General features: G+C 39.4%; 1 protein-coding gene across 4 annotated transcripts in view; it reads left to right on the forward strand.

The window, feature by feature from the left end:
• Positions 1-22,481, forward strand: part of dnajc6 (DnaJ (Hsp40) homolog, subfamily C, member 6) — a 134,490-nt gene that overhangs the window by 71,234 nt on the left and 40,775 nt on the right. For all 4 annotated transcript variants that reach the window (XM_069938350.1, XM_069938347.1, XM_069938349.1 and 1 more), the window contains 3 exons: positions 3,427-3,621; positions 5,028-5,145; positions 10,354-10,433. In XM_069938350.1, the coding sequence (XP_069794451.1) occupies positions 3,427-3,621; positions 5,028-5,145; positions 10,354-10,433 (393 nt within the window). The remainder of the gene's footprint in view (positions 1-3,426; positions 3,622-5,027; positions 5,146-10,353; positions 10,434-22,481) is intronic.

The raw sequence follows: 22,481 nt of genomic DNA on the forward strand, positions 1-22,481 counted from the left end.
GGACCCATGATTCGGAGCCGAACAGGAGTGTGAGTATGACAATGGCTCTGTATACGTTAATCTTTGTGAGGTTTTTCAGTTGGTTGTTTTTCCAGACTCTTTTGTGTAGTCTTCCAAAGGCGCTATTTGCCTTGGCGAGTCTGTTGTCTATCTCGTTGTCGATCCTTGCATCCGATGAAATGATGCAGCCGAGATAGGTAAACTGGTTGACCGTTTTGAGTTTTGTGTGCCCGATGGAGATGTGGGGGGGCTGGTAGTCATGGCGAGAAATCAGACTGCTCAAACTACAGGGGAATCACGCTGCTCTCCACTGCAGGCAAAATCTTCGCTAGGATTCTACTAAATAGAATAATACCTAGTATCGCCGAGAATGTTCTCCCAGAGTCACAGTGCGGCTTTCGCGCAAACAGAGGAACTACTGATATGGTCTTTGCCCTCAGACAGCTCCAAGAAAAGTGCAGAGAACAAAACAAAGGACTCTACATCACCTTTGTTGACCTCACCAAAGCCTTCGACACCGTGAGCAGGAAAGGGCTTTGGCAAATACTAGAGGGCCTCGGATGCCCCCCAAAGTTCCTCAACATGGTTATCCAACTGCACGAAAACTAACAAGGTCGGGTCAGATATAGCAATGAGCTCTCTGAACCCTTCTCCATTAACAATGGCGTGAAGCAAGGCTGTGTTCTCGCACCAACCCTCTTTTCAATCTTCTTCAGCATGATGCTGAAACAAGCCATGAAAGACCTCAAAAATGAAGACGCTGTTTACATCCGGTACCGCATGGATGGCAGTCTCTTCAATCTGAGGCGTCTGCAAGCTCACACCAAGACACAAGAGCAACTTGTTCGTGAACTACTCTTTGCAGACGATGCTGCTTTAGTTGCCCATTCAGAGCCAGCTCTCCAGCGCTTGATGTCCTGTTTTGCGGAAACTGCCTAAATGTTTGGCCTGGAAGTCAGACTGAAGAAAATTGAGGTCCTCCATCAGCCAGCTCCCCACCATGACTACCAGCCCCCCCACATCTCCATCGGGCACACAAAACAAGGTAAATAGACCCATAGAATATTACAGCACAGAAACAGGCCCCTTTGGCCCTACTGGTCTGTGCTGAACCATTTTTCTGCCCATGTTCACAAGGAGCACAGCTAAGGTAAATGGTCAAGGGTCTTTTTCCTATATTAGGGGAGTCCTAAACTCTGGGATAGAGGTTTAAAAGGAGGAGAAAGATTTAAAAGCGGGTTTCTACACTGAGGGTGGTGTGTATATGGAGTGAATTGTCAGAGGTGTCCATAAAGTGTTACAATTGTAATTATTTAGAAGACATGCAGAGAGTTATTTGGGGAGGAAAATGATTAGAGGGATATGGCCCTAACCCAAGCAAATGGGGTAAAACACGGAAGTGTCCAGACACCATGATTGAAATAAAAAAAACAATGCTGGAGAAACTCAGCAAGTCAAACAGTGTACTTTGTATAGTAAAGATAAATATACTGTGCATACCTTGATGAAGGGCTCAGGCCTGAAATGTTGGTTATGATTATTTCTTGAGCATTGCATTTTTACCCCAGGCAAGTGGAACTAATATGAGTGGATGACCCAGGTTGGCATGAATGAGTTGGGCTAAAGGGCCTAATTCTGTATTGTACAGCTAGCTGTTTGACTCTATGACAAGGAAAAACTGAGAACAATGGATACAGTGTTGATTGGACCAGGCAGCGAAGGGACAACGGTGCTGAAAAAATATTTCAAAGCAAGCTGAACCTTAGGCCAGTCCACAATTGGTATACATTCTCTCTACTCTCCTTTGTCAAACAGTGCTGCTTTTTCAAAATTATTTTTATAATTCTCATGCTCACAATAACTAGTATGTTAAAATGAGAGAAATAATTGTCTGTTTTACTTAACCCTTTCATCATGCTTTAATTTCCTTTCTGTTCCAAGTTTCTACTGGGAAGTTCCATGAGAAATATCAGATGTAGTTTCAAGAATTGCCCTCGCTTAGATAAAATTCCAGCTTGAATGAATATAGAATCTGATAAAATTGGAGAAGCAAATCCACAAGACTATTTATAAATGGAATTCACAATTGTTAATAGCGAATAGAGAAATTCCAATATTGAAACATTTATTTGATCTTTGGAATAAGGTTAATAAACAAATTGGAAGAGGAGGTTTATTGTCTAGAAGAACACCCTTATTTCAAAATAGATCTATTCCATTTTCCATGGGAAACCAATTTTTAAAGATTTGGAAATATTGGAGAATTAAGATGATTAAAGATTATTTTGAAGCAGGGAAATTTATTACTTTTGACAGAATGAAAGAAAAGTTTCAGGTATCTGAAAATACAAAGTTCTGTTATTATCAGGTTATGAACGTTTTGCATGAAAATTTTGGTCAAGATCTGATATTGCCAGTAGAGGTGGAGTTATTACAATGTAATGGAGATACAAAAAAAAATTATTTCATGAATGTACAAATTGTTACAAAAGTAAAGTCGTAAAATAGGGGGACATAAATAAAGACAAAGGTGGGAAAAGGATTTGAATAAAACAAATAAATGAACATGACTAGGTGGAATTACGTAGAGTACAATAAATGTGAGGTATATATTCGTACAATATAATTTTATTAATCAGCTATACTTAATACTTATGTTTTAGATATAGACGGGAGTTAGTTGGTACATTTTTGCATTCTTCTTGGCAGTGTCCTAAGATTAAATCTTTTTAGTTGGAAGTTGGTGATTTATTAGAAAGAATAATTGGAGTTAAATTCCCACAGGACCCAATGTTGTTTTTGCTGCATGATACTTAAGGGGGTTAAACCTAAATTGAAATTGAACAAGTTTCATGTGAAATTTGTTTAAAATTGCTTTAGCAATAGCTAGAAAATGGTTTGCAATAACTTGGAAATCAGATATAGATTTGGGACCTGAGAGATGGCATGCAGAAGTTCGAAGTTGTATCCCACTTGAAAAAAAATTACTTATAATTACGAAGTATATTGGTATAATTACAAAGTATTGGCATAAATATTTAAATGAAGCTCTGACATTCTCTTTCTCCTAATAGGTCTCCACATATTTAAAAGAAGTTTTCTTATACACACACACACACACACACACACACACACACACACACACACATATAAAATATCCTTTTTATTTTTTTGTAGGGGGTTAGAGGGGGATAAAAGAGGGATATTTTTTTCTTTCTATATATAGATACCACATATTTGTGACAGATTTAATATCAGTTAATAATTGTAGATTCTTTTGTGGTTTTTTAAATTTACAAATAATTTTTTTAAAAATTGCCCTCACTGCACCATTTTAAATATCTAATTGAAGTACATTTTCAAGATTATGTATTTTCTTCATTTTGCTAATGGCAGAGTGCAATGTTGCTGCCCTTTTTATTTCAGGTATATTGGATATATCTGTGAGATGGTTTCCGATAAACCTACACTCCCACACTGCAAGCCCCTTATCATTAAAGCCATCACAGTGAGTCCAGTCCCTTGCTTCAACAAGCAGAGAAATGGCTGCCGACCTTTCTTTGAGGTTTTTATTGGTGAAACAAAGATTTTGACAACTGCTCAAGAATATGATAAAATGAGGTATGATTTTTGTCAAGTATTTGGGGTAGTTTTCCAAACAAATGCGACCATCCATTATTCTGTGCATTTGATCAGTGGACATCCTGAATCCTTGTGTCTATTTAAAACATCAGGCGTCATAAATTGTCATTCACAATTTTTGCACACAATTGTTTTTTGTGTGTTTGGTCACTCCATCTACAGATTTAAAAGAACCCTAAACCGATAGCAAAGATATTACTGAATACATTGACTGAGATAGTATAGATAAAATAAATGTAACAAAGGGTTTATTCATCGAATATTAAATATTCTCCAGATTGGGCAGCCAACTGTAGAAGGAGAAACAGTTAACATTCCAGGTCAAAATCATGTTGGCAATTTGGCTTCAATCCACTTCAAAACAATTTGTGTGTTTTGTCAATAGCTTGAAAAATCAGATGATCAATACATGCCATAAATCCAGTCAGATGTTTGTAAAATATAAATAAATTGGTAAGATTCAGCTGCCTGGTCGGTAGCATTAAGTATGCTGTCTAGTGGATTCAAATGGCCAGTGAAAAATTTCCAAACAAACCTTCAATAAGTGAATAGAAGGTTTTCTTTTTTTAAGAGTTCCTTTGAGAGATATCCTTATCTTTATTATGACAAAATAATGGGATGAATGTGATCAGATTGCATCTCATTGCCCTGCTTTTTTTTAATATAAAGAATTGCAACTACATTAATCATGTTCCCTCTGGAAGAGAGCCTCCTGATTGGTGAATTTTGATATTGTGGTTCAGTGTTAGGTGACAATTTGATGAAAATTAAATGGTGAAATGAACTATTTGAACATATTCATCCACGATGTGATCACGTTCTGGGTCTGTTCACAACATAACATCATTAGCTGGTAGCTTTTTCCCCCCACAAAAGCATGCAATTTTGTTCATATAAACAAATAGAGTGAAATATCTACAAAGCTATAATGAATGCGACAGCTATGTGTTGATAGCATCATTCTTAAAGTTCAACTTAAGTATTATGCAGAAATTTATTTAAGAGATATGCTGATAAGCAAGATTGGTTGAATTTTCTGGCATTTCTCCAGAGGCAATAAAATGAATGTTTGGTAAGAATGTGTGCGGTTTCACTTTCTTCTGACAAAATTGGTGCAATGGGATGAACTAGAAAGATTAAATCATTTTTGCAGACATGAATTAGGTGATTGTAGAGGACAGTACAATGTCTTGTTATGCCCTAAGATATAGATTCTATTGGGTATTAGTTTCCTGATGTTCCTAAAGTCATTTGGATGATTACTGAAGCGTAAAAACCAATGGTACCATACCATAGAGAACTTTTTTTTCCAAGTTGGATGTGTTTTATAGTATGTTTTTTTAGAAAGCCAGTGTATTTAAAAACATTTTTTTTAAATCCTAAAGAGAACACAGAATCCAAGAGGGAAAGGTTTATGCTTCTTTGGGTGTTAGTGCCCATGGAGATGTCGTTGTTGCTGCCTTTCACATGCGCTCAACAATTGGCGGACGGCTTCAAGCAAAGGTTAGTCTGCATTTTCATTCATTGTTCTAATTGTTTGTTTGGAAACCTCTCAGTACTATTTTTGTTCCTTGTATCATGGCTACTGATTTTAAAAAAAAATGTTGCTCTTGGATACTTTAAAGTTCTGTATTATTAAAACAATTGAATAATCATTAAATCTTCCATTGCTATTTGACAGTCTCTGCTGGCAAGGATAATATATAAGAAAAGGGAGTTGTTTCAAATGCCATTCAACATGCTGATCAGAAAAGGAAGTTCTGTTGTTTGTAATTTAATGTGAATGGAGAAGGAATATTTCAGAGAAGAAGGTAATTGACTTGATGAACAAGATATGCTTGGTGTGAGGGAAAACTTAAAAAATGTTGTAGGTTCAAAGCAGGAAAGGGAAAGAGTTTGACGGGATAACATTTTGAATTAATCAAAGCTGGGTAGGGGGAAGTGAAACCACTTATTTCCACCCAAATTGTTGAAGAATACATGCTTTTCACACTTGGAGGCATGATGAAATAGTGGCAAAGATAGCAACTTATGATAAAAGCAGAAAATGTTAGAAATACTTAGATTGCGCTGCAACCTCAGAGAGAAACAGGCTTGATTTTTCACTTTGGCAACCTGTCATAGGGAGATTGTAGGTGGCGATGAAGAGAAACTTCAGGTTTTTTTTTCATATTTAAGAATCTTTCCGTTGGATATTTTCATCAAAGACGGATCTAATCTCACCTAATGCAAACCAGCCACATTTGGTCCTGGATTGCTAAACCTGTTGTGCACCAGTTATGGTCTGTGTTTTCTTCTGGACCTTCAGTAAACGAATGCCAGGGTTGAGCTATGAGGAATGCACAGGCAGATGAAAATGAAAGTTCATCAGGAACAAGAACATTAAAATATATTTTTGCCAAAGAAACCTTTCACAGAAGCTAGTCAAAGGTTCAATATATGGGAACCATTTAGATAATCCGTTGAATTGATTTAGATCAATCACTTCAACAGCCTTTCCTTGTACCTGATTGTACATTTGTACTAAAACTGTGTTCCTTTTTCTAGTTCATCCATTTAGTGCAGCAAACAATTTGCCTTGGGGCACTTTGTTAATTGCTTAGAAAAGTTAGGCACTTCAAAGTCTCTCCTTTATTACAAGCAGAAAAAAAATAGCCACATTTTGTTCAACTCCTTTTGTGTTCTTTTTTCAAAACCTCCTTGTCCTAGATCTTTGTGCTGATAACATATAACCATATAACCACTTATAGCACAGAACAGTCTAGTTCGGCCCTACTAGTCCATGCCGTAGCAAATCCCCACCCTCCTAGTCCCACTGACCAGCACCCGGTCCATACCGCTCCAGTCTTCTCCTCTCCATGTAACTATCCAGGCTATCCTTAAATGTAGCCAATGAACATATTATTGCAAAATCATAAACTATGTTACAGATGAGCATTTCTGTGGCCATGACAGAGACTTCAGGATTGTGTATTGCCTCCCTTGTACCAGGGTCATGGATATCTCCCAGGAGAGGATCTGATAGTTCAGATAGTTAGAGCACTTGTCTTGTAAACCAGGGGACTGTGAGCTCGTTCCTTGCTAGAGCTTCATTTCTTTGAGGGGAACCTGACCAAGTGGTGACTGTCATCCTTATGGTAGACAAAGTTAAAGAATTTCATGTATGTTACATTCTAAATGTAGTATTACGTGAGAATAATGGAGCCTTTACCTTTAATCTTTACCTCTGTGTGGGTGCAGGATCTTCTGGAAGTAGAAGATGAGCAGCCTGACATTTGTAGCCTTTATTTACCAATGACATACACAGGAAGAGAGATGAAGTCACGTGTCGAGAATTTGCGTATTTGGGTTGAAAGATTTTTTTTAGAAGCAAGGCCTCTCTGGTGTAATTTTCGGATTGTTCCCTGTGCCCTATCTTAGTGAGGTAGAAATGGGAAGATCATGCAGTTGGGAGGACTTCAGATATTTGTTATTTTAGATCTCTTCCAGAGCAGATGAGACCTACGCAAGGATAGTTTACACCTAAACTGGTGGGGTGTAAATATTCCTGCAGTGACATTTGCTAATGCTACTAAGGAGAGTCTAAACTAGTGTTGAGGTGGATGGGGACCTGCACAGTTGGTCAGTAGATGGAGTGATTGAGCAGAAAATAGAGGTTAAGTCAAGCATGTCCAGAAAACATTGGCAGGGCCAGGATAACAAACTCTGCACAAATGATAGTCAGAAGTGTATTTATTTTAATGGAAGCAATACAACAGTTAAGGCACTTGAGCTAAGAGCCTGGGTCATTGTGTAGAACTATAATGTACTTGTTACAGAAACTTGTTTAGTTGGTAAGATAAGTCTAGCAGCTCAGTGTTCTGGGTTATAGATGATCAGACATGACAGAGAGTGATGTAAAAGAATTGGTGAGTTGCATGACTGGGCAGGGAGAATGTTATGGAGGTTTTATGAGAGGCCACATCAATAAAACTTGGGAATAATAAAGGTGCAATCACTACTATGGGGTTAAATGATACATCTTCTGATGGGAGCTGGAGATTCATGGAAATGTATGACAAACAGCTGGGCCATTGTAATAGGTGATTATTAACTTTCTCAATGTTGACTGGGACTCTCAGCGCAGGGGGCTCAGATGAGGCAGAATTTGTTCAATGTATTCAGGAGGGTTAATTGAAACAATCTGTACTTGGTCTCATTGTGCGGAACTTTGGGATATTATCTGGACAGGTGATTAAAGTCTGAATGGGGCAACATTTCAAGATCAAAATTCCTTTGTTGTCATGTAATTATTTATCAATTTTTGCCTGCTGTAAAGAGGTGCCATTGGCATAGCCTGGTATCTCCAACAAAAAGAGAAGCAAAAGAGAGTCCCTTCGGAAACACAGATTGTCCAGATTCGCCTCCAGTACTCTAGCAGCTTATGCAGCCGCATCTGTTTGATCCATTGGCAAACCAGAGTTCCCAGTTCTTGACCTCCGATACAATCAGGAAGCTTCCAGTACCCGATGACGTTTGGGAGACCTTCTTGCCCTCGGTATCCTTTCAAATCCCTGACCCGATACCCGGTTCTCACAAGCCAGTATCCAGCAGTCTGCAGCCTGGTGAGAGTCCTTCAGTCATCCGTTGCCAGCAGCCCTGTTTGGGTGGTCACCTTCTCTGTAGAGTCATTTCTCAGCCTTCTCCTTCTCAGTGAGTGTGGGAAGGGGGGGAATGTACTCCTACTTCTGGTGCCCTGCACTAGTCTGCTGAACCCCCACACCACGACTGGAGTCCTCAACCCCTTGTGACCCACTATTAAGCATGGACACTGCCATCTCGAGTACGATCTCCTTAGTTTCAAGAATTAAACAAATATATTTATAATATGGTAGAAGCTGATTCCAGCTATGTAAATCTGTGCTGCCCAATTGCATCCAATTAGTTAACAGCCTCATATATTTTGGAGGGTGTGAGGAAACCTGAGACCTGGAGAAACCCACATGGATGCAGGGAGAACATACACACTCCTTACAGATACCATCGGGTTTCAAACCCGGGTCACGCTAACCATGCCACCCAATTTGGGACCAGTGACCATAATCTCATGATAGTTATTGATAAGACTGATCCTTGAGTGAAGTGTAAATTGGGGGAAGACTAAATATACCATATTAGGCCGGAGCTAGAAGAAAGTACATTTGAGAATCTGTTAGAGGTTAAATCCACATCTGACATGGGAGACTTTTAAAGCTCATCTGGTTAAAGTTCACAACCAGCATGTTCCTGAGCAGATGAAAGATGAAGATGGCAAGTTTCAGCAACCTTGGGTGGTGAGATAGTAATGTACTGAGGTAACTTGATACTTGTCCAGAGCTCCTTAAAAGTAGAAATACAAGTAGAGAGGGTGGTAGAGAAGCTTTGTGGCAGGTTTGCCTTTATTGGTTAGAGCATTGAGCATAAGGGTTTGCAAGCTATGTTAGTGCTCTGTAAAACTTTGACCTTATTCGAATATAGAGTGCAGTTTTGGTCACTGTGCTGTAGGAAGGAGAATCAGAATTTATTGTCATGAATATGTCCTGAAATCCATTGTTTTGCAACAGCATCACAATGCAAACATTTATATAAACCACCTTACAAAATAAATAAAGATAGTCCAACAAAAAGAAAAGGACAAAGTAATATAGTCTATGGTTCATTATTCATTCAGGTACCTGATGGCAGAGGGCAAGAAGCTGTCCTTGTGCTGCTGAGTGATCGCCTTCAGGTTCCTGTATCTTTTTCCTGATGGTAGCAGAATGAAGAGGACGTGGCCTGGGTGGTGGGGATCCTCTGATGATAGAAGCAACTTTCATAAGACACTGCCTCTTGTAAATGTCCTTGATGGAGTGAATACTGGTGCCTATGATGTCACAGGCTGAGTTAAGAACCCTCTGAAGTTTTTTCTTGTCCTGAGCATTGGCACCTCCATTCCAGATGGTGAAGCAACCAGGCAGCCATGAGTCTTCCAAGAGTCTTTGGTGACATGTGGAGGTTTTGGAAAGATTGCAAAATAAATTCATCAGGGTGTAATGTGGATAGGAGTGTATCAGGACAAGGACAGATTGGACAAACTTGGATTGTTTCCTCTGGAATATGGGAGTCTGCAGGGTGACCAGATAGAAGTATATGAAATTTTGAGATATATAGAGAAAGTAGATAATCTATATCCCAGATTAGAATTTTCATAATACAATCAGGCAATGCTTTAATGTGAGAGTGACAGTTTTAAGGGGATTTGGGTCATAAGATTTTTTGCATAGAATAGAGAAGGTAGAAGCTGATACGATAACAACATTTTAGAGGTGTCCTGATGGGCACACAAGCAGGTAGGGGCTGGAGGACTATGAATGACATGCAGGCAAATGAAATTGATTTGGATTGGCATTGTGATCAGTGAAGACATGATGGGCCACATGCTGCATTGTTCTATATTCTAAATGCATTCTTCATTTTCTCTGTTCATGCTGTTAGCCCATTCTACTATTTTCACTTTGAGCTTTCATGTTATTAACTATAGATTGAACTGAACAGAACATTTTGTATATTAGTCTAAAACTATTTGAAAATTACTTTTGCTATTTACGTTCTTCAGTACAATAAATTATATTCATTGTAAATTTCATCTCAAATGCCTGTTCTCTGCACAATCTGCGTTTGATATTAGATTTTTTTTTAAATTTCCCAATTTAGCTAACAAATACACAGATATTTCAGATTCAAGTCCACACTGGATTTATTGCTCCTGGAACCACAATACTGAAGTTTACAAAGTGAGTAAAAATAAAGCTTTTGTGTTTTTAATCCAACAGTTTTGTAACCTAATAATATTTGTGAAATTACTTTTTATCCAAATTCAAAATGCCCTCATCATCTCTACCACCAATCTCCTGCCTCTCAATGCAGTTCATTCAAATACTTAGCAACCCCAGTTACCTTTCAACCAAGCCGATTTCCAGAATTTTCTGTTTAAAAGCTTCTTTACTTGCTACAATCTTAATATGAGAGTTTGCTGCTGTCACACAGGTACGTATAACACCAACTACAATAGTTTAAAGTAAATCTCCACAATATGCCATGAGACAAGAATAAAAGAAATGATAAATATAAAAACATGGATTAATATTCACAGTTGTAGTTATTGCAACAGAAAAATAATCCAGAGAGATCTTTTAGTGGTCCTGGAGCAGCTTATGGTAAAGATGATAAGGAGAGGTTCAAAAGCCCGATAGAAGTTAGGAAAAAAAAATTGTTCTTGAAACTAGAAGTACCAGACTTGAGGCTTCTGTACCTTCTACCTGAAGGTAGCAGCAGGAAAAGATGGTGACTAGGGTGATGGCCATCCTTTATGATGTTGGCTGCCTTCTTGAAGCAGTGTCTCACAAGAATGTTTTCACTGGACGTGAGATTACTGCCTGTGATGGACTTGGCAAGGTCTGCCACTTTCTGCAGCCTTCTGTGTTCTTGGGCACATGAATTTCCAAACCAGGTTGTGATGCAACCAGTCCGTATACTTTTCATAGTACATGTGAAGAAGTTTGAAAGAGCATTCAACAACATGCCAAATCGTCTCAAACACCAAATTCTCAATTTCGATCCTACATTCTTACACATCACAATGTGTTATTTTGTCAACAACTGGGGGTATCATCAGCGACTTTAGAGATTGTGTTGGATCAGAACTTGACTGTGCAGTTGGAAGTGTAGAGGGAATTGAGTAGGGAGTAAATCATGAGATCCTGATGGTCAGTGAGGAGGAGGTGATGTTGCAAATTGGCCAGCTGATGTTTAGGTTTAGCAGCCTTCTGAAAATCCAAGAAAACAATATCTACTGATTCTCTGGAGGAAAACATGAAAGCCCACTGTTACAAGCACAAAGGACCCCAACACCCAGCAGCAATAGATATTCACCAAGACAAATGTTTACTTAAACAAAAGTTGTTTTTAGTTATCTTTAAACATGAAAACAGAATCAAACTTTAACATATCACTATCAACTTAACTAATCGAACTTAACCCCCTTCTAATTCTAAGCGCACGTGTATGTAATGTGTATGTAAATTTAAGAAAGTTCGTTGGTTCACAGTCCAATGTCACTTCTCATTCTTCCAAGTTATCTGCTGCAGGCAATTCTTATACTGTGCACAGAATTTAACATGTATAAAGTTCACCAGGCTTTGGTGCTTGGAAGGTTCATGTAGGTTTGCAGAGAGAGATATGTGCTATTCCAGGATTTCCACAACTGAGGTACCACCATTAGTCACCTCAATGTCTTGCTGATGAAACTTGCCCCATCAGGGTTCTCCAGATAATGACCTCTTTCTTTCAGGTTATCACAGAGTTCCTTTCTGTTCCACTTATTCCAAGAGAAACACTAGACAGCTCATTTTCTCCTCTTGTGTGACACACAAGTGTAGGTCACCCTCCACTCTGGAACTTCTGTTTCAGTTCCAGCAACCTTCACCTGGCTGACAGCGTTCAGTCTCCCTATCTTTCTGAGACATTGACACTCTCACACTCTCAAAATTTTCTCTCTCCTCTCTCCTCTCTCCTCTCTCCTCTCTCCTCTCTCCTCTCTTCTCTCTTCTCTCTCTTCTCTCTCTCTCTCTCTCTCTCTCTCTCTCTCTCTCTCTCACTCTCACACCCACCTGACCTTTTCCAGCAAACAATAGAAGTCAATCTTCTGGTTCATCTGTTTTTAGGTAAATGAGAACCTATTAGTGACCTTTCTGTGATCACTCCAAAACTCTGCAAAGAGCTATCGATAGACATCATGTCTCCTGCTTGTTGCTTTAAAGACAATAGTTCATTCATTCCACAAGTCAATTCAATTTACACCTATTTGTGAAATCTCTATAGGTATTCTTCACAATTTCTGCAAAGTCACTGTGGATATGAATTCTTCAGTTTTTCAAATAAGATCTGGTTTAAAGTGTGTGTATGTATGTAACCTACTCTACTTTTCCCCATTTATCTCCCAAAAATATTTCTATATGTTCTGTCACACTGCAGACACTGATTGTGGTAAAAACACAAAAAATGGTTGGGGAACTCAGCAGGTCACAAAGCATCCATAGGAGGTATAGTTTCTACCAAATTTTCTGGCTTGAGCCCTTCTTCATGGTATGAGCAAAAAGCAGGCAGGTGTCTGAATTAAGAGGCTGAGGAAGAGGGAAGAACTGGCAAGGGGAGGAGCACGGGCCAATAGACAAAAGGCCATAATTGGACATGGATGGGAGGACAGGAGAGGAAAGGTGAGAATTGATTGAGGGAGAAGATGGCTCTATGAATGCGGAGATGGAGGAAAGGAAACATAGGGGAAGGGAGAGATCAGGTGGGGGTGAGGGGAGCTAATGGAAACCAGAGAAGTTGATATGATTGGCATCTGGTCAGAGGGTGCCCAGAGTATGAGGTGCTGTTCCTCCAATTTGCAGGTGGTCTCAGTCTGGCAGTGCATGTGATGAGAATGGGGAGGGGAATAGAAATGGGTTGCCACTGGGAGATTCCTGCTATTGTTGTGGCTAGAGCGAAGGTGCTCTGTGAAGCCATCCTCCAGCTTGCATCCAGTCTCTCCAAAAGCAACAATGGGAGCATTGGATGCAGTCGATGACCCCTACAGATTCACAGTAAAGAGTTGCTTCACTTGGAAGGACTGTTTAGGGCCCCGAATGGTGGTGAGGCAGGAGGTGTGGATGTGTATAACATTTCTTGTGGTCACAGGGGCAGATTCCAAGAGGCAATAGGTGGGGAGGGGGGAGAGGGGAAGGCAGTAGTGGTGGGATCACATAGTAGGTGGTGGAAATGGTGAAGGACCAGAGTCCACTGATTCTTCTTTGTCTATTGCACTCATTACATCCTCAAAGAAGATAAAGATCTCGTCTGAAGGGTTCTTTCAAGTATGGGTATCCCCTGCTATCTGAAGGTAGAGCATTCCTATGAAACCATTCGTTAGTCAAAATGGCGTAAAGTGAAGAAGCAAATACCATTAATTTATATGGGAAAAATTTTTGAGCATTCCCAGACCCACTGCCTTGCACTCTGCTGACAGCCCGCTATCAGTCTCCACACTGATCCCACTGCCCCGCACTCTCTCGATAGCCTGCTATTAGTCCCCATACCGATCAACCCTCTGAATGCTATTTTTGCTTTTTTCGTAAAAGCGAAAATCCTTTTCAGACTTCTTTTGGTTAGCGAAAATGTACCAATGTAAGTCTTTTGTAAAAGTGAAGTGGTGTAAAAGTGAAGTTTCAAAAAGTGGGGAATACTTCATCCTTAATAATGGACTCTAGAATCTTGCTCTCTCCTTTAAAGAGTAGAGTGATATTTGCAGTTTCCAGTTCTCTGGAATTATTCCTAAACCTTTTGATTCCTGAAAGATAACTACTTTTATGCTCTCTTTGACTTCACTTGTCAACCACTGTTGCCTTGCTATTCTTGCGGGATGCTGGTGCTTCTTTGGGATGAATTATTCCCAGAAACTCCTGCCATTGTTGCTCTATCATCACACCTGTTGTGGTCTCCTTCCAATTAGCTCCTCTCTCATGCCTTTATAGTTCTCTTTACTCAACTGTAATACCAAAACATTCGATTTTGGCTTCTCCCTCTCGAACTGCAGAGTGAATTCTATCATCTGCTCACCACCTTCTATGCGTTCCTTCACCTTAAGCTCCCTAACCAGATTTCAGATTTATTGTCAGGGTACATACATGACATAACATACCACCCTGAGATTCTTTTTCTGAAGGCAAGGCAGAATTACCACTTATTTGTAGTGCAAAAAAAAACTCTACACAGCATATAGATGTAAACAAACTGGCAAAGAGAATAAAATATCAATAAAATGCATAAGTAAGAGTCCTTGATTGAGTTTGTTGTTGAGGAGTCTGATGGTGGAGGGGGTAGCAGCTGTTCCTGAACCTGGTGGTGTGAGCCTTGTGACACCTATACCTCTTTACTGATGGTAGCAGTGAGAACAGAGTGTGCTGGGTGATGTGGATCCTTGATGATTGCTGCTGCTCTCCGACAGCTTTAATACAGGCTTTAATTTTTGATTTTTGGGTATGTACTCAGAAGTCCCTTATTGGTTCACATTTTTCAGTGTGTTCCCATTTATTCCAAGTACCCTTGCCTTGCTGCATGTCCTCAAATAGATTTACTTGTTCTGGATTAAATTCTGTTTAGCAGTGTCTTGGGTAAACTTGTACCTCTCACTTTGTTCATTTTAGATTGGTCACAGTGTTTGAACTACCGAAAGAAAATAGACACACACACCGAGAGCAGTTCAGATTATACAAATGTTTATTACAAATTCAAAAGCTGATTTCACACTACAATATGCAAGCCCTTCCCAACTATACTTATCAACGCTTGGACTGGTCCCAACTGCCGAAGCAAGGCAACGACTGCACACTTGTAGTAGGTTGTCAGAGCGCCAGTAGCAGCTTCTCACCTCCCCTGACCGGGACGTTGGCTGGACTCCAGAAGTTCTTCTTCTTGCTGAGAGATGTTGTCACCTCTCGGAGAGTCTCAAACTTCAACAGAGGGACCATGGCTTATATTACCCAAAAACTGCTTACCCAAGCACCTATTCCCAGCACAGCAAGAAAGATAAGCAAGCAAGCTAGCATGCTAGGTTAATTATTGAATAACATAATTTTCAGCTTATCATTTTTAATACAATGGTTTATTCTACATCAAGGCTAGGCCTCTGACAGTCTGTGACCAAAACAAGCAGGAAGATTAAATGTTCTCGGTACACAAATGTCCTTTCTTCAGATAACTGCATCTCTGGCCCCTCGGTGGAATTTTGCTTATGTCTGCTGATTCTAAAAACAAAAAAAGGTTCTCAGCTCTGCAGAACCCAAAGCTGCAAGTTTAAAAAAAAAAGGTTCTCAGCTCTGTAGAACCAAGAGCTGGAAATTAAGAAAAAAAACAGGTTTAAAAAAATAGGTTAGAATCTTCCATTACAAGCAGTTGTGCAGCACAGTTACCTTGTAATGTCAGTGACCCAGCTTCGGTCATGATCTTGTGTGTTCTCTTTATGAAATTTGCACATTCTCCTTGTGCCCAAGCAGGTTTCTCCTAGGGACTCTAGTTACCATCCACATTTCACAGGATTTGAGCTGATAAATTGTTCATAGAGTGGGTGGATGGAGATGATGGGCATATGAGAGGATAGATTACAGAGAAATAAGTGAGGGAATAAAATTGATGACCCAGAATAGGATTGATGTTCTAAAGGATCTAATTTGTCATGAGGAAATACAAAATAATTTATCTGCTCTAGAATGTTCATTGTCAAGCAAAGGCAATTTATTACCTGCAAATTTCTCTTTTCCACCTCCTCACGAGGTCTAAATCATTAATACATAACAGAGAGTTGGAGAACTGAGTGCCAGACCCTGTAGAATCCCACTGGTATCATAAAGCAATAAACCACTTTTAACCCAGTAACATTTACTCGTTTCTCTGCAACTAATTTTAAATCTAATTTGCCTCCTCCCATATGCCGATTATTTTGTTGACCAGTTTGTCATATGTGGCCTTATCAAAAGCCTTGTAAAAATCTATTAAACTACATTAAATACTTTATTTACCCTTGTCGGCTTCCTTGCTGCTTCCTTAAAAAAAAATCAGTTACGTTGGTTGAGCACGACATTCTGTCAACCAACCCATTTGACTGTCTGTTCCTAATGAATTGATTATTTTCTGAAGGAAATTTATGCACCATATGAAAGGTCTCCAGTAGTTTTCCCAGCATTTTAAATAAATCTAGCATCTGCAGTTATTTAGTAAATGCATTTCTTTTAAACAATAGAATAATATTTATAGACTTTCAATCTTCTGGCACAACGCCTGTAATTAAAGACTGAAAAATTGTACTCAGATCTTCTGCAGGTTCCTTTCTTGGTTCTTTAAATAATGCTTGATATTGATCTGTTTTTGAAGGTGATAAGCAGCTTAGTATTTTTTGTTTTATTATCCTTAATACATTCCAATATTTCAACTCATTCACCTTAACGATAGCATCAGCATATTTATCCTCGTAAAAATATTCAAACATGGTAGTAAGTATCATGTTACTGCATGAATAAAGATGTTGATTGTACATTTAATTAATTTTTGTTCACTTAATCAAGAACATTATTAAATCTTTAAAATTGGAACCTTTAATTGTTGTAAGTTAATGCATTGGAGAAAGTATATTCTGTAACTTTGACCAAAAGCAGCAAAACTGTTATGAGGCTTTGTTTATATGGCAATTTAACTTTGGAATTTTAATGGAGCACTTTGATAAATTATAACATTGAATTTCACACCACATCAATGATTAAGAAAGTAAATCTGCAGAAAGCGATTCACAGGAGATGCAATTTAAATGTTTAGTCAGATTTTAGTTTCCTTGATAGTTTGAGGTCTCTGCAGTTTGTTTGACTGGATGATGGTCTTAACCATAGATGAGCATAGACTTCCAACAGGTGGGAAATGGAAAGGTTCCAAGTAACAGCAACATTGAGTTTAAAGGCCAACACTTCATGTTGACATCAATTGCAGCTGTAGTTTGGCATTCTAATTCAGTTCTAGATGTCCTTGAACAACATGATGTATGTGGTACAGCAAACAGACACAAAACCCAGGAAAGACTATGCTACAGGCTTTAATCCACTTAAACTATCTCAATGGCTCCACATGTGTGATGGCCCCAGGAGGGGTTGGCTCGAGTCTATACAGTCAGCCAAATGGAGTCTGCCTCCCAGGTTGTCTACCTGCAGGTACAGAAGTCACCCCTGCAGTAAGCTGGTGGGCACGTGGCCCAGTGCTGTGGTTGTATCACCACATTCACCCCCTTCTTAAAATTAGTCCGGGGCTTATTTGCTTCCAGGCATCCAGTGGCCGTCTGTGCCTCTGAGATTGTTGCAGGGTCAGCTCTCCTGGTGTTTTATTATTTGGTAGTTTTTTTATTATCTCTTGTATTTCTACTATTTCAAATGGTTTTGTTAATTTATTTTGTTCCTCTTTGTAATTTTGGTAGTTCAATTTTAGTTAAAAATTCATCTATTTTGTCTTCTTTCCCTTCGTTTTCAGTTTGGTATAATTGTTCATAGAATTCTCTGAAGTTTTCATTAATCTCCGTTGGATTATATGTGATTTGTTTGTCTTTTTTCCTTGATGCCAATACCATTCTCTTAGTTTGTTCTGTCTTTAGCTGCCATGCTAGAATTTTGTGCGTTTTTTCCCCTAGTTCATAATATTTCTGTTTTGTCTTCATTATGTTCTTCTCCACCTTATATGTTTGTAGAGTTTCATATTTTATTTTTTTATCTGCCAATTCTCTTCTTTTAGTTGTGTCTTCCTTCATTGCTAATTCTTTTTCTATATTTACTATTTCCCTTTCCAACTGCTCTGTTTCCTGATTGTAGTCCTTCTTCATCTTGGTTACATAACTTATTATTTGCCCTCTGATGAACGCTTTCATTGCGTCCCATAGTATAAACTTATCTTTCACTGATTCCGTATTTATTTCAAAGTACATTTTAATTTGTCTTTCAATTAATTCTCTAAAATCCTGTCTTTTAAGTAGCATGGAGTTTAATCTCCATCAAAACATTCTTGGAAGGGTGTCCTCAAACTCTATTGTCAATATCAGGGGTGAGTGGTCCGATAATATTCTAGCTTTATATTCTGTTTTTCTTACTCTGTCTTGCATACGAGCTGATAACAGGAATAGATCTATTCTTGAGTATGTTTTATGTCTACCCGAATAATATGAATATTCCTTTTCCTTTGGGTGTTGTTTCTGTCACATTTGTGGCCCGAAATGTGAAGTTAATAAAACATTAAACACAAGTTTTATCAGATAAACTTCTCAGTGGCTTTATTTTCCCATTTCCTTTGTTCTCCTGCTTGTGTTCTTATCTCTCTCTCATACCACGTGACTTCTGGTACATCTCATACATATTCATTATCATGACAGTTTCCTCCATATATCCAAAAGTTGCATTTCTTGCATCGATTTAATTATAAATTTGGTTACTTTGTTCTTTCTGTTAATTTTTTTCCCAGTTTTATCCATTTTTGAATCCAAATTAAGGTTGAAATCCCCTCCTATTAGTATATTCCATTGCGTATCTGCAATCTTCAAAAAAATATCTTGCATAAATTTTTGATCTTCTTCGTTAGGTGAATATACATTGAGCAAATTCCAAAACTCCGAATATATCTGACATTTTATCATTTCCCTGCTGGATCTATTATTTCCTCTTCTATTTTAATTGGTACATTTTTACTGATTAATATAGCTACTCCTCTAGCTTTTGAATCATATGACACTGCTGTTACATGTGCTACCCAATCTCTCTTTAATTTCTTGTGCTCCATTTCAGTTAAATGTGTTTCTTGCACGAATGCTATATCAATTTTTTCTTTTTTCAGTAAATTTAGCAGTTTCTTCCTTTTGATTTGGTTATGTATTCCGTTAATATTTAAAGTCATATAGTTCAACGTAGCCATTTCACACTTTGTTTATCTTTCCTTTCTGTTTCCTCATCATCACCTTTCCTTCTTATCCATTTCTGCTTTCTTGTTTTGAACACTTTATCAGACAACATTTCTAAAACATTAAACATTTCCCATATTCTCCTATCTAAAATTTCTTTAACCCCATTAGCCCCTCCCCTTCCTGAGTTGCCCTTTATCCCTTGTGGGGCAACCACATCTCCCCTCTCCATTTGGATTTGCGAATTCGCTCGCAAGCTTCAAATGATTTCGCAGTGACCGTAACTTCTCCCCACCCAGCCCCCCCCCAGAAAAGATTTCAATTTTCATATATAACAAAGGTCACTCTCTTAATTCCCTCCTTACTTCCTCTCTTCCCTTTCATTCCCTTATTAATTCTTATCTATACTCTATATATTTTCCTTTAAATACGGATACACTCATGTACACACATATATACATACACACCTATATATATATATATACACACACATACACCCATATACACACATACATATAGTTCGTGGTCATTTTTACTCTCGTTACATGTCTTCATCTCTCTGCCTGTTTTGTAGTTGTTCTGCAAATTTTCGTGCTTCCTCTGGATCCGAGAATAGTCTGTTTTGCTGCCCTGGAATAACTATTTTAAGTACCGCTGGGTACTTTAGCATAAATTTATATCCTTTTTTCCATAGGATCGTTTTTGCTGTATTAAACTCCTTTCTCTTCTTCAGGAGTTCAAAACTTATGTCTGGATAGAAAAAAATTTTTTGACCTTTGTATTCCAGTGGCTTTTTGTCTTCTCTTATTTTCTTCATTGCTTTCTCCAATATATTTTCTCTTGTTGTATATCTTAAGAATTTTACTAAAATGGATCTTGGTTTTTGCTGTGGCTGTGGTTTTGGGGCTAATGTTCTATGTGCCCTTTCTATTTCCATTTCTTCCTGTAATTCTGGTCTTCCTAGGACCCTGGGGATCCAATCTTTTATAAATTCTCTCATATTCTTGCCGCCTTCATCTTCCTTAAGGCCCACTATCTTTATATTATTTCTTCTATTATAATTTTCCATTATATCTATCTTCTGAGCTGACAGCTCTTGTGTCTCTTTAACTTTTTTATTAGATTCTTCTAATTTCTCTTTTAAGTCTTCTACTTCCATTTCTATGGCTGTTTCTCGTTCTTCCACCTTGTCCACTCTTTTTCCTATATCTGACATGACTATCTCTAATCTATTCATTTTTTCTTCTGCACTTTTAATTCTTCTTTTTATTTCACTAAATTCTTGTAATTGCCATTCTTTTACTGATTCCATATATTCTTTAAAAAAAAATATCCATTGTCTTGCCTTTCCCTTCTTCTTCCATTTCTCTATGTTCTTCTTCTTCTTCTTCCTCTGGGTTGGTCATCTGTTGTTTCCTTGTTTTCTTTTTACTCTCTTCTTTCTTGTTCTCGTTGTTTTCTGTGTTCTCTTCCTGTTGTTGTGTTGCAGCTGTCACCCTCAGCTGTGGAGATCGACTCCTCAGCTGTTCCCCCCTCCCGTCATTGTTTTTTTTTCATGCGCATCGCGCATGCGTGACTCCTCGCGCATGCGTGACTCCTCGCGCATGCGTGACTCCTCGCGCATGCGCGGTTGCGCACTTTTACTTGGCTCCGCGAGCCATTTTTGTAGTCCCGAGCTCGGGACTTCCACTGACCTTAGGGAGCGGGCTTCTCTCTCCGCGGCGGGCCTCCTCGGACAGGTAAGGCCTTCACCTTCTTCTTCCGACGTTCTTTCTTCTTCTCTTCTTCCCGTTGCTTTTGACTTTTCTTTCTTCGCTGCCATTTTCTTCCCACTTTTACTTTTACTTTGTTTTAATTTTTATTCTTGTACCTTTGTGTTTTGTGTATTTTTAAACTTTTGCGGAGAGGGCTGGAGTTCCCTGACCGGCCACTACTCCATCACGTGACTCCTCGAACCGCACACTTGTAGAAGGTTGTCGGGGCGCCAGTAGCAGCTTCTCCACCTCCCCTGACCGGAACGTTGGCTGGACTCTAGAAGTTCTTCTTCTTGCTGAGAGATGTTGCCACCTCTCGGAGAGTCTCCAACTTCAGCAGCGGGACCATGGCTTATATTACCTAAAAACTGCTTACCCAAGCACCTATTCCCAGCACAAAAAGAAAGATAAGCGAGCAAGCTAGCATGCCTAGGCTTCTATCAAATAACACAACTTTCTAGCTTATCACTTTGAATACAATGGTTTATTTTGCATTAAGGTTAGGTCTTTGCCTGATAGACTGTGACCAAAACAAGCAGGAAGATTAAATGTTCCTGGTACACAGATGTCTTTTTGTCAGGTAACTGCATCTCTGGGCCCCATGGTGGAATTTAGCTTATGTCTGCTGAGTCTCAAGCAGGTTACTGATTCTCAGCCTTGCAGGAGCAAAAACATGGTTTAAATCCTCCAATACAGGAGCTCATGAGGAATCTGATTGGAAGCCGTGTGCAAGAGCAACCATATGACATGGAGTGCCTTGTGGAGGGCCTCTTGCCAGTAGTTGGCTGACCAGCCTTTGGACCTCAGGACCAGGAGGACTGCCTTCCTAATCACCCTGTTTTTGTGCTCCACCTGCCCATTGTCCCTGGTGTTGTAGCTAGTCATGTTATTAGCTGCAATAGCTTGCTTTATCAGGTACTGGCACAGCTCCTCACTCTTGAAGCCGGACTTCTGGTCACTGTGGATGAAGGCCGAGTATCCAAACATGATGAACATCTACGTTAGGGCCCTGATAACGGTGGCTGTGGAGGTGTCAGGGCAAGGGATAGCAAAGAGAAAGCAGGAATATTCCTCTCTGACTGAGAGGAAGTAGAAGTTCTTATTTGTGGAAGGCAGGAGGCCCTTGAAGTCGATTCTGAGCTGCTCGAAGGGCTGAGTGGCCTTGGCGACATGGGCCTGTGGCAGGTAGAAGATGCGTGGTTTACACTTTGCACAGACCCTGCAGGACTCTGTCATGGCCCCTACCTACTGGACTGTGAAGGGGAGGTTCCAGGACTTAATGAAATGGTACAGGCGCATAGCGCCTGGGTGGCAAAGGTTGTTGTGCAGCACCTGCAGCTGGTCGAACTGCACGCTAGCATAGGTCTGGGACAGAGCATCAGGGGAGTTGTTGAACTTCCACGGACTGTACTGGATATCGTAGCTGGACATGGCCAGCTCGACTCTCCAGTGCAAGATCTTGTTGTTCTTGATCTTGCTCCTGAGGGTGGTGCTGAACATGAATGCTACTGTGTGGTGGAGCACCAGTGGCAGACCACTTCCACAATGGCAGAGTCCCCGAGCTCTAAACC

This window comes from Narcine bancroftii, chromosome 5, assembly GCF_036971445.1.
Source record: "Narcine bancroftii isolate sNarBan1 chromosome 5, sNarBan1.hap1, whole genome shotgun sequence".
NCBI lineage: Eukaryota > Metazoa > Chordata > Chondrichthyes > Torpediniformes > Narcinidae > Narcine > Narcine bancroftii.